This window comes from Alexandromys fortis, unplaced genomic scaffold (genome assembly GCF_014885135.2).
Source record: "Alexandromys fortis isolate MF-2015 unplaced genomic scaffold, M_Fortis_MF-2015_v1.1 scaffold_154, whole genome shotgun sequence".
Lineage (NCBI taxonomy): Eukaryota > Metazoa > Chordata > Mammalia > Rodentia > Cricetidae > Alexandromys > Alexandromys fortis.
Window position 1 is genome coordinate 1,856,411 of NW_026068040.1, and position 12,920 is coordinate 1,869,330.

At 45.9% G+C, this 12,920-nt stretch overlaps 1 protein-coding gene across 4 annotated transcripts in view; it reads left to right on the forward strand.

Annotated features, from left to right (window-relative positions):
- The first annotated feature begins 245 nt into the window (after positions 1 to 245).
- Positions 246 to 12,920, forward strand: part of Grip1 (glutamate receptor interacting protein 1) — a 632,754-nt gene continuing 620,079 nt past the window's right edge. For all 4 annotated transcript variants that reach the window (XM_050165496.1, XM_050165498.1, XM_050165497.1 and 1 more), the window contains exon 1: positions 246 to 447. In XM_050165496.1, coding sequence (XP_050021453.1) covers positions 390 to 447 — 58 coding nt within the window. In that variant the 5' untranslated portion in view covers positions 246 to 389. The remainder of the gene's footprint in view (positions 448 to 12,920) is intronic.

The window sequence follows — 12,920 nt, forward strand, 5'->3', positions numbered from 1 at the left end:
GCGCCCACCTCCGGGGGCTCGGCGGTCCTGCACCGGCCTGCTCGGGTCCCCCGGCCTCGCGGCCACACCGCGCCACCGCGGCTGCAGACACCCCCCCTTCTCGCCCCTCCCGCTCTGCCCGCCTATCGTGCGGCCGGCCCGGCCGCCAGCCACCGCCACTGCCACCCCGGGGAGCTCCGGGGCGACTTGGAGGCGAGCAGCGGGGCGCTCGGCGTCGCCTCCATGTGTCGGGGAGTCGCCTCGGCGCCCCAGCCCCGCTGAGCAGCCCCGGGCGTGTTGCGACCGGCCGGAGGGCGTGAGCCAGGAGGCGCGGCGAGCCCCGCAGCCGGCGACCAGAGAGCGAGCGAGTGAGCGAGCGAACCCCGGAGCAAGCTCAGGGAGCAGACACCATGCCGGGCTGGAAGAAGAACATCCCCATCTGCTTGCAGGCGGAGGAGCAGGAGAGAGGTGAGCCTCGCGGCCGAGCCTGGCGGCCGAGTCGGGCGCCCCCGGTGCCTCCCGGTCCCTCAGCTTCTCGAGACCTGTCCTCGGGCCGGCAAGGGAGGGGCGCCGAGCCCTCGCGGGGGGGGGGGCGCTCCCGACCAGGTGGCACCTTGCGAATTCCGAGAGGGATTTTGGGGTCTTGGGGCGGGGGGGAAAGCCGAGGGGGGCAGGAAAACGGTGCTGCAGCAAGCAACTTTTCGCTTGGGGAAAGATTTTTTTTTTCTTTTCCTGGCGAGGACCTAGAGGAACTCCAGCAGCTCCCGGGCCCGCTCGCACGTGGAACCCGGGCTCCTGTCTGTGCGGTAGGCGCTTCTGGTGCGGGGGGTGGGGGAGAATCTTGCAGTGTTTTAAGTGACTTTTCAAACTTTCCTACTTCTGCCGCGGCCGCCTTTGAGATGTCCCCGCCTCTGGCTGGGCTACGGTGGTGCTGCCAAGCCCGAAGTTGCTGGTGATTCTTAAAAGAGGAGGAAAAAGAGGAAAAGGGGGAAGAGTGTGGGGGTGGAAAGGGGGCGCTGCCGTGGGTCACTGGAGGGGGGAAGGGAGACGGAGAGGGCTGTCCGCAGGCCTAGGGGTCTGGGACTGGTAGTGACTGCCTAGGAAATGAGTTATGCCCCAACGCAGTCCTGGCTTTCTTGTTAATACCGCAGGACTGCGGGCTTTTCATAATTACCGTCTACTTTTTTTCTAAGAGATGGCACTCGGTGCCAGGTGCTTTGCAGACCTTTTATGCTTCGGCCTGACAAGTGTACTGGGCACGTTGCTTTGAAGTGACTCGCGGAGAGGAAAGTTGAAGGCCTTTTGCACCTAAATGCTTGGCTCTGTTGTCATTTTATGGCGTTTGGCTTGTGCAGTGTTTGGCCAGGAGTTCAGCTCTGTAACCTGGATATGATGTTCTCAGAGTGCACCAAAATTTCCTACAAGGCCCCATGGGCTGTGGGGTGTGCAGATCCAGAGGGCTTCCTGGCTGTCAAGGTCCACCAGGGTTTATAGTCTCCTGTTTCTTCTGCTCCAGCCTGCCCTGGCTTGTTCAAGGAAGATGCTTTAGAAGCGAGTGGCTTTTGGGATGCAGGGTCTTCCTGAGTGTGTCCACCAGCTGGTGCTGGAGGTTAAATGGTGCTGCATGGGTGGGTGGCAAGGAAGCAGGAAGCCAGTCTGCTGTACAGAAAAGGCAGGGTTTGTTTGTTTGTTTTTTCAAAAGATCTTGATTCTGCAGCGTGGGGAGCTAGTATGGACTGTGGCTGGGTTACTGGCCATGCCAAAAGTTTCAGACTCTTGAAATAATGCTTGCAGTGGAAGAACCAATGTACAATTTCCAGTTTTTCTCTAGGTGGCACAGCGTGTCTTTGGTTGATAGCCTGTTTAATGACTCAGGGAATTTGTCCCTTTGAAAAGCACTTCTTTATTAGATTTGTGCATTTATTTCCAGTACACTTTTTGGCATGGGACCATGTATTTACCCCTCCCCAATGGTACCCCTGCTTCAGAAATACAACTGTCTTTGCTTAACCAAATTTATCACCAGGTAAAAGCACTGAAAGAAAGCATTGTGTCAGGCACACACTGTCTGTCCTATCAGCTGCACGCTGCAACGCACCTGATGTTAAGAGCATCCGTTTGATTAAAAAAAAAATCACAGCGCTGCCCTCAGGTTTTATCAGAATGCTGAAGTGGGTATTTTTTTTTTTTATTGTAACAAAATGTACTTGTATGTCTTTTAGAAATATATGGTAACTTTGAAAGCTGATCACCTAATCTGCTTGGCTGAGATAAGACCGGAATTCCTCCAGTACAAAAAAATCTAAATCAGAGAAACTGGACTGTCTTAGCCCCTCCAACAGGAGAAAACAGGGAATGTGTGTAACTTTGGTGCCGCCCCCCATTAATGATTCTTATTCCTTGCATATAAAATATTTTTCTAAACAACAAGTGTTTAGAGGTAGCCCGGTGTGTGTGTGTGTATACATATATGGTTGTATCCTTTGAGGTCCTTCCTGCCTTATTGAGAATGTACAAATGTTTTTGTTCTTTAAATACTGCATACAAACCTATAATTCGTGTATAGGAATGTATTGTGTATATGTAAATGAGTCAAGATGCTTACATGACTTTCTGTCAGAGGACATTGCTTGAGCTTACCTTATACCTTTTGCAAAATTTTATTATAAAGTATTGAGTAGTTGATGTTTTCTGTTTGTATTTGAATAACATTGTCTAGAGTTCCCCCTACCCCTGAGATTTTAAGTAATTCAAATAGTACTGAATTAGGTGCCTTTGAAATATAAACAGAAGGATTAAACTGACAGGAAAGTAATGAACATGGCAGGCGTACATTTTTAACATCGTCTGACGGTACAATCAACTGAAAGGCTGTTTTCTAGTATCTTATATTAAATCCTAAGGGGGGGGTGTGCTTGCTGCCTTTTCCAGACTACGCTAGTACAACTTTCTTCAGTGTATGTTTTATTTAGTTAAATCTTTTTTGCAGTTGACTGTAGCCCATCTTTCTATGAGATGCTACCTTCCTCAAGTTCTAGATCTCAGCATTACTTGTTTAAGATGCTAATCTCAGTTCACGGATGGATGGGAGGAACTGGGGAGATGGCTTAGTCAGCATCCTTGCAAGCGTGAGGATCCAAGTTCCAATCCCCAAAACCCATGTTGCAAAAACCAGGTGTACCAGTGCCTTCAATGCTAGTGTGGGGGAGGTGGATTACTAGGGCTTGCAAGGTAGCCGGGTCAGCTGAGCTGGTGAACTCTGGGTTCAGTTAGAAACACTGTCTCAGAAATAAGGCAGAGGAGCAATTGAGGAATGACAATGAATCAACACACAAAAATTTAGGGGGTATACGTTTATGGTATTATCACATGCTAGAACGATTTGGTTAATCTGTAATTTTTGTGTCGTACCGACATTCATAGCTGGGGTTTGCCTTGAAGGCCCCTGTCAAGACAATATTGAATGAGCTATGGCAATCGCATGCAGGGTTGAGCAGGGAAACTGCACTGTATCAGTTGTTGCAGTCCGTGCAGTCACTTCCAAGATGACACGTGAAGACTCACCCGTGTGGGGTGACATACTATTAAAATTCAGAACACATTTCTCTGTCCTCCCTCCCCTCCCCCCATTTTCTTCTTGAGCTGCTAAACCCAATCCATTTAGAAACCATCAGATACACTTTCGGGTAAATGTTTTAGGCGAGGAAGAAAGAGTATGATGTTCTCTTTAATATCCCTTCCAATCAAATTAAATTAAGCAGTTTGTTGGTTGTTTCACATCTGCTTCTGAGCCGTTCCTTTGCAATAGGGATGTGGTTGCTGAGAAGAGCCCCAGCACACTGGGATCGGTGCCTCTGTAATTAACAGTGCCGTTCTTGTACCTTGTGGCTTTCCTCTGACTGGGAGGCTTGGGGTAGTGGTGCTTATCATAGTCAAGCAATGCGTAGTGAGCACTCAGGACCAAATGTGCTGCTCAGGAAGACGGCCATCTTTCTATTGTAAATGTGCCACTTCCTAGTTTACTTTGCAGCAAGGAAACAATACTAACTGGCATTTTCTTTAAATTTGGAATTTAGGCTGAATGGAATGTTCAAGTATCATCCTCTTCTAAAGATGCTCTAACTGCATTTATATGGCCGTCTATGTTTGCCATTTTTTTTAGTATTCCTTCATTCCTTTGCCATTTTAATTTTTTTATTGTAGGTTTTGGAGGTCTATACATGAACTTGAGAATGACCCTTAGCATTTCAGTTACAGAAGTTACTGCTTAGAGTTTTTGTGTGAATTTTAGCAAATGAGAGATGTAGATGCTTTTATGTGTTATATACTTTTATAAAGCATCGATGAGAAAGGTGGGGGAGGGTTAAAGAGTGTGCCCTTACCACCCCTTGCTCTGTTTTATTTTTATGTCACACGGAGACCTGGTGACATCACACTATGCTCTGTGTAATAAAAGCCAGCTTGACATTTGGGTTTTGACTGGTGAGCTTTGTGTGGGAGAGGGAAGAAGTAAAGAGATCTAGAGTCCACGATGTGTTAGACACCGAATGCTGCACAGCTGTGGCTTTGTGGAAGTCTGTGGTTCCCGGAAGGTAGGTACTATTGCCATATCAAAAGTTGTGGCCCAGAATCAACACAGTTGCTTCCAGTTACAAAGTCAATCCCCTGAATACTAACTTCTAAAAGAGACAATTAAAAAAGAAGTTAAGTTACAACTCCTTAGAGAAACTTTGTAGCATTTTATTAGCACAGTATAACATCTTGCACTGTTCCTCTCAAAAAACACTGCCCGCAAATCTCTCACTGTGAACTTCTGAGGTAGTTTTTTATAAGTTACACACATGGGAAAGCACTCGTCAGGATTAATGGTGTGCTTTCTGTACACTAACTTTGGAAGGTAGACATAGTAACTTCAGTAGTAAAGATGGCAGCATGAATGGATGTGTTTATTTCTTCTTGTTACCTTTATTTATTTTGTATATGGAGTGGATGTCTTGCCACAGCCTGGGTATGGCAATCAGAGGACAACCAGTGGGATCCAGTTCTTTCTTAGCATAGGAGGGTCAAGTATCAAACTCAGATGGCCAGGATTGGTGTACTGAGACACCTCCCAGGCCCTATTTATGTAATTTTTGATACAGTTTCTCCATGTGATCCAGGTCGCCCTGGAGCCCTCTTCCTTGCTTCAGACCCCAAGTGCTAGGATTTACATGTGTGCACCACCACACTTGGCTCAACATGTTTCTCAGAATTATTTGACAAGCTTAAATTAGCTCATTTAGGTGATCAGTTTTTTCCACCAAGGTTTCGATATTATTATAGTTTTCCTTGTCTTCAGAGTGTATTAGCCATGAAGGCAAGAATTAAGGAAAACAAGGTATTGTTTTTCTGTTGTGAGCTGGTAAATGACTGCATTGTAGTGGCCATTGTGCCCTTGCTTTGTTGCCAAACGCATTATGTAATTAAAGCCATATATCTGAACTCTTAGCCTGGCTACCAGTGGCCAAACAAAAGGATCTCCTCGGGTCATGCTTTCTTCTGCAGCAACCTGATTGGTTTCTTATACAGAGAAAAGGTAGTATCAATTTATACCAGTGAAGGAAATTGAGAACTGAATCCCATGGAATTTAATATTGTTGTGCTAAGTGCTCTACAGTGGCAGACAGTTTAGGGCATTTGAAAATTATTTGTTTTCCATTAACTTGCGAGAGTAGTTAGTAATACCAAATATAAGAGCAGCAGCAATAGAAATCCGCCTGTCCAGCTGCCATTGACTCTGAAAGGCCGAGCCAATTCTGGGCTCCAGTCTCAACAGACTTACACTTTCTGAAATGCTGGCATTTCTTAAGTGTGACCATGGGAAACCTTTTGATGCAGGGTCCTCTGTGAAGAAGCCCTGAATGATGGAAGTGCTGTTAGCTTTACAGGAAGGTGAATGCTGTCTAAATATATCTAGCAATTAAAATGGATCAGATTTAATGTCCCACCATCCTTCATTTCAGCAGTGTTTAACCTGAAGGCATCCAGTGAGGACTGAGGAGAAAGTGTGACTCATGTCCTTGGTCGAGTCCCTGACTTCAGCACCCTGGTAGACAGCAAGGAATTTGAAAAGAAGTGACATCAAAGTGCGAACTCACTGTGACAAGTGACGTCTCTCTTATGTAATAATGAAATGACACTAGCAAAATTAATAGTTCCACGTTGTATGTCACCCCCATCCAGGTTCACTAATGGTGACTTTCACTATTTGTATGTGTCTTGAAGTAGAAGGTCCATAAACCTAGCCCCTTAGGTTGCCTAGATGGTGAGATGATATGTTTTTTTTTTTTTTTTTAATTCTTTACAAACATCATAAGCTGGCAGAGGGGAGTAGATCCAGTGTTTTTGTTGGAAGCTCCAATGAAGCAGCACTTTCCCAGGCCAGGTTCTTTGATGTTGCCTAATCTGATTCTTTCATTAAAAACTCAGTGGAGAAACAAGCTCAGGACCATGCTCCATTCCCCTGCAGAAGTAGACCATGCATCATTCCCCTGCTGAAGAAGACCATGCTCCATCCCCATGCAGAAGTAGACCATGCTCCATTCCCCTGCAGAAGTAGACCATGCTTCATCCCCCTGCAGAAGTAGACCATGCTCCATCTTCTTCAGAAGTAGACCATGCTCCATCCCCTGCAGTAGTAGACCGTATCTCATTCCCCTGCAGAAATAGACCATGCATCATTACCCTGCAGAAGTAGACCATGCTTCATCCCCTGCAGAAGTAGACCATGCTCCATCCCCCTGCAGAAGTAGACCATGTTTCATCCCCCTGCAGAAGTAGACCATGCTTCATCCCCCTGCAGAAGTAGACCATGCTCCATCTTCTTCAGAAGTAGACCATGCTCCATCCCCTGCAGTAGTAGACCGTATCTCATTCCCCTGCAGAAATAGACCATGCATCATTACCCTGCAGAAGTAGACCATGCTTCATCCCCTGCAGAAGTAGACCATGCTCCATCCCCCTGCAGAAGTAGACCATGTTTCATCCCCCTGCAGAAGTAGACCATGCTTCATCCCCCTGCAGAAGTAGACCATGCTTCATCCCCTGCAGAAGTAGACCGTATCTCATTCCCCTGCAGAAGTAGACCATGCTTCATCCCCCTGCAGAAGTAGATCATGCTTCATCCCCTGCAGAAGTAGACCATGCTCCATCCCCTGCAGAAGTAGACCATGCTTCATCCCCCTGCAGAAGTAGACCATGCTCCATTCTTCTGCAGAAATAGACCATGCTCCATCCCCTGCAGAAATAGACCATGCTCCATCCCCCTGCAGAAGCTTCTTGGGCACTAGCTGCCATGATGGATGTGTAAATGAGAAAATCATGTTTTTTATTTTGTTTTGTTTTGTTTGAGATTATTAAGTACAGTTGTGGATCCTGGGGCGTGGCATCCGGGTTATGACCTATGGCCACAGCCACCTCTTTTTGCCCCTGTGCATGCTGGTGCCAAGGAAGATTAAGAGACAGCGATTGTGCTGGACCAGGAAGGAAGATGCTATGAGGACAGAAGCCAGTGGAAGTGGCAGGAAGGAAGGGTAGGACAACTTGAAAGGAGGAAGAAGCTTCAGAAGATTGGGAGGGGGTGGGAGGTTTGGTGTGTTTCTGAGCATCCTCGAACAGGAGATCCCGGGGACTGCTAGGGACTTCGCAAGGGACTGAAGTGTAGATAGTGGCCATGTGTGTGGAGAAGGGAGCAGGAGACTGGAGAAGGCAAGATGTAGGGTTTCCTATGCCAGGAGAAAGTTCAGACTGTTCATCTGATATGTGGAGTTGTCCAAGAATGAGTGATTACATTCTATTCATCTCTTAGAAAGGTTACCTGGAGAACACAGAGGGAAACTGTGAAGGGGTAGGGTCTTGGAAGAGTTAGAGGAATGAGCAGGCTGCTGCCTTGATTTGGTGATCTTTCTCTCTGTCCCTCTTCTCCCTCTGTCCCTCCTCTCTCTTTCTCTCCATCCCCCTTTTCTCTGTCCCTCTCCATATCACTCCTCTCTTTCTCCCCAACCTCCTTTCCTCCCTCTCTCTAATCCCCTCTGTCTGTCTCTCTGTTCCCCACCTCCACCGCCGTCTGACACAAGGTCTCTCTATGAAGCTCTAGCTGCCTTCAACCCTGTCTCTATCAGGGGCCCAGTATTCTTTCCGGGTAGACTTAATGAAGCCTGGTCCAAGACTGTCACAATGAAGGACCACCAATGTGGCTGTTTACCAGTCTGCGTATAGTGTACCAGGGATTGCCATTTTCGCTCCTTTTATTATATAAAATTCACATACTGTCTGATCATCAATGAAAAATAGCTACCGTTCTGTATGTGTGTCTTAAAACTAACTTGAGATTTAGGTGACTTTGTGCCACTGAGAGAAAAGGCCGATAGCAGCATGTTTTACCGAAGTCCCTTCCTTCCCGGTGGCACTAGCTGCTATGACTGTTACACTCGGAGAATATCTGACGGATCCAGGAGTAGCTCTAGCTTACTGCTTACTCTGGGCTCAGGGTCAATAGCCAGGAGTGGTTACTTTTCAGCATTGTCCTGGGAAGACAGCCCCTGGTACCTCTGATTTTTCTTGTCTGTAAAGTAAGGGCACTTGGCATGTTTACGGCTGGGGTATTGTCCAGAGGTGAACGACTGGATATCATGTGGTGGGAAGTTGGCAAAGACTCAGGCTCTTGATGGACATTTGCATATTAGTAGACCATCTTGAAATGGGGTATTATTTGAGTTATTTTTGTTTCATAAAACATAATAAAAAGAAAAAAGTTTGTTAAGAAAGCTTAACTATTAGTCTTCCAATGAGGCCAAGTAGTGGTGGCACTTGCCTTTGATCTCAGTACTCAGGACACAGAGGGAGGTCGAACTCTGTGAGTTCAAAAGTTCAAGGTTTGTCTGGTCTACAAAGTGATTTCCAGGGTAGCTAGAGTGACACAGAGAAACCCTAGCTCGAAAAACAAATAAAAAACAAACAAAAATTTCCCTCTTGAGCCTTATAACCGTGGTAGCAGTATCAGAGAACAGTGCGTGTCTGACAACTTACGCAGTCCGCGCGTCTAAGATGCAGTACATGTGGTGGTGTTTAAGTCTCCTACCGCGGCATCCTTGGCTGCAGGGGAAAGTCCAGCTCAAATGCTGAGAGCGCGCTGCTTTCTACCGCTGATTCCAGTTCTCTCTATCTAATAAGGTCCTTTGGCCTCAGTCCCCTCTCCCATCACCATCGAATTGAAACCATGCTCATAACGTTTTTAAGCAAGGAAAAAGTTTTTGCTGATCTCTGCTGCTACTGCCTTTTTTTAATGATGCTGTTTAAACATATACAATGTAAAACAAGGCCCAGACTCCTGGTGCTTACGGCACTGTGATTACAGAGTCAAGAAGATAGCACAAATATTACCTTTTGAAATTGGTCACATCAAAAAGAGCAACATCCACTACACGCACTTTGATATTTGGCTGAGACTAAATTCCCTCTGCAATGCAAATGCCACCCTTGTTATTGTAGAAAGTAATGTCACTGCTTTTTATTTTTTCTGTCTGAGTCTGTGACACACTGCCATTTTGGGTGAGGGGGGTCATAAACACATCATTTACTTGGAATGTCCTCGGTGGCGATCCTAAATATAACACCCAAATTTAACTTTGAGATTGGTGTCACATTGGGACTGCGCACTCCTGTTGTCCTTTTTGATCTACCTTTGTCCTTCTTAAACGGTCTGTGGTCAGGGACTATTTTAGTCAGCCAAGGCTGGTTGAACTGTTGTCAAACAGCGCAATGAATTGTGGGGCAAGTCACCCGCTGGGCTGGCCTGTCCCTGTCTCTTCCCCATTTGGTGAGATGTGTCCACCAATCACAGATCAGCATGAGATCATTTCACATGGCAGCAGGAATCTCCTCAGCAGTCTTCACTTCCACCTACTTATCTAAGCAGGAGCAGGTAACACGTACCCTGCCCACAGACCACACTTAAAATAAGACTCTGTTACAGCACCTGTGTACAGTGGAGATCCTGAGATCACTGGCATTGGGAGGAGCCTGCATCAAATGTACACACTACTCTGAAGGCAATAGAATGAAACAGTTCTGGCAATTGCTTTTGCCTTATCTGTAAGCCCTGTTGCAGTTGAAAATGGGATCCAAACCCGTCAATCGAGCACACCGGTCCTGCTTACAAACTCTTCTCTAGTTTCCCTCACTCCTCAGTGCTGTCCCTCTCTCTGTCCCAAAATGGTGCCCGTGTGAAGGGGACAGCTCAGTGTCCTGTGATACTGGGAGAAGGGCATGTCATCCCTTCACTGCGTAACCCTCACTGTCTCTGATGCTCTGATGTTGGCATGCTGAGAACCTGGGCATTGTGCCCTGGTGTCTACTGAGTTGAGTCTCCTCCCTCTTATTCTTTTGGATGTCACCCTGCAGCTGATTTGCTCTTCCTGGACCTCATCATTGTGTCTGCTTGGGAGATCTGTTAGGCTGTGACCTTCCACAGGCCTTCCTGCATACCTTTCCTGTCAGCTTTTCTGTCTCCTCTGGGGAACCAGGGCATCACTGTTTAGAGGTGTCACCAGCCCATATAGGCCTGAGCTGCTTTCTATAAATGTCACTGCTCTTTCAGCCCATTGCCACATTGGATAGTGCACGTCTCCAATAGGGGACCTGCAAGCTAGATGGCGGTGTCTTTGGCCACTGCGCTCTCTAATGTGCTCAGATTCATGCAGGAATTGGTTTGTCTTTCCTTTCCCACCTGTGAAGAAAATGTGAAGCTTTTAGGATGTATAACGTCTGATCTACCAGCTCCCACCTTTTCTTTCTTTCCTGCCTTAGGTCTGGAGTGATCTAAGTGACTTGAAAACTTCAACTGGAGGAGACAGGGAGCAAAAGGGTGAAGGAATGGTGAAAGGAAAGAAATTCCTGTTTCTGTGTAAAGTGACCTCTTCTCTGAGGAGCCAACAGAAATAGAGACAACAGACCAGCAGCCCAGAGATGACATAGCTTGGAGCTGGCAAACGGTCCCCCTCAGTACATTTTGCTGGCCAACCTTGCACACCACCCTTTCTTGATTGTTCAGCTAGAAATCTGTCCTCTGTATTTCTCTAGCAGACCTAGGCATAAAAGTACAGACATTTTCCACCTCAGAGTTAGCACTGTGGGACTCCTAATAAAGACTGATATTTTGTTCTGAGATAAGAGTCTCACTCTGTAGTCTAGACTATCCAGGAACTTGCAGTAATCCTCCTGCCTTAGCCTCCCAAGTGTTGGTCTTACAGATAAAAACCACCATACTTGGTTTGATAGCAATGCTGTTTATAAAAGGCTCCCCTTAAATTTCAAATGAAGACTTAAAGAATAAGTCACTAGATTTCTTCTTGTATGGGTTTAAAGAATCAATCAATCAATCAATCAATCATCATCATCATCATCTTTTTCTTCCTCTTCCTCTTCTTCCTCTCCTCTTCCTCTTCCTTTTCTTCCCCCTCTTTCTCCTCCTCCTTTCCTTCTCTCCTTCCCTCCTTTTTCCCTTCCTTCCGTCCTTCCCCTCCCTCCCTTTCTTCTTCCTTCTTCTACTTCTTAGACTATTCAAGAGTTATTGTCTTTGATTTCTCTAGTTTTTGAATATAGAATATTAGCAGGCCATATGAAAACCTTGTACACAGTTTGACAGGATAATTTAGGTGTTTTTTGGTTCAATTCATCATTTAAACATTAATTAAAGAATGTGGTTTTTACCTATTGGTTCACTTTAAAATGGCAACAAACCATAAGAAAATAACGTAGGTAAAAACTTTCCACAGTCACATGGCAGATGCCCTTTGTTTATTCTGTGTTGAACCTGTGAATTCTTTCCCTCTTGCTATCTCATGATGTCTACTGTTTATATCTTACTGATGTTCACAAATTCCACCTGGAAAGATGGAGAGGAATGCATGGCTCGCCTCAAGAAGACAAAATTAGTTACAGGAATTTCTACCTCGTCCTTTTCAGAAGCTTCGGCATTATTAACTAAAAGAGTGGCATTCAAAATTGAGTTTTTCAGCAGATTTAAGTGTTTCCTTTTCAATGTATAATTTTCCAGTATGGGAGCCCATTTTCATCAAATGGAACTCTCGAACAAGGCAATATAAATTTAGCTTCTTTGTCAGTGTTTCACTCCCCCTGTCATTTGAGTTATGAGAGGGAAGGCACGAGGCTAGAATCAGACACCCGTAGGGCTGCCGCTGCTGGGAGCGAATCGCTAGCTTGTGTGTGGCTGTACAGAGGAGAGCCCTGCCATAAAAGTGTAACCTGCTCCCTCCCACCCACAGCCATGTGAAGTCAGTGACTGCACTGACTCAAACTCTGTCCTAGTAATAATCCTACTGAAAAAAGAAGAGGGGGCAGTGTATTAGTTTGATCATGGTGCTCTAACAAAATGCCATGGCTGGTAGACTGGGTAAGTTAAGCAGTAGAAATGAATTACTCTACAGATCGTGAGGCTGAGTTTATTATAAATGGAAGCAATGGAGAGGGTGGGGTGGAGGGAGAGGGAGGGACTGACTCTGATTTAAGACTCAGTCTCTTGTGTGTCTTCTTAGGAGGACATTGATCCTATTAGATCAGCGTCCCACTCTTAAAACTCTGATTAGCCTTAATTCCCTTCTTAGAGACTGCATCCCGAATAAAGCCACACTAGAGGGTTAAGCATGTGTGTGGATTTTGAGTGAATACGGATACTCAGACAGCAATGAGCAGGAACAGAAGATTATTCAGGGGTTTTTATTATGTTTCTGTAAATTTTATCTCTCAATGTCTGCAAGCTACTACTAATTTTGAACGAAAGTATCTGGTTTTAAAAATGTGACCTCTGTTCTCTTTTCTCATGCTTGTGTGATGTGTGTGTGTGTGTGGGGAGGGTGTGTGTGAATGTGTGCATGTGTGTGTTC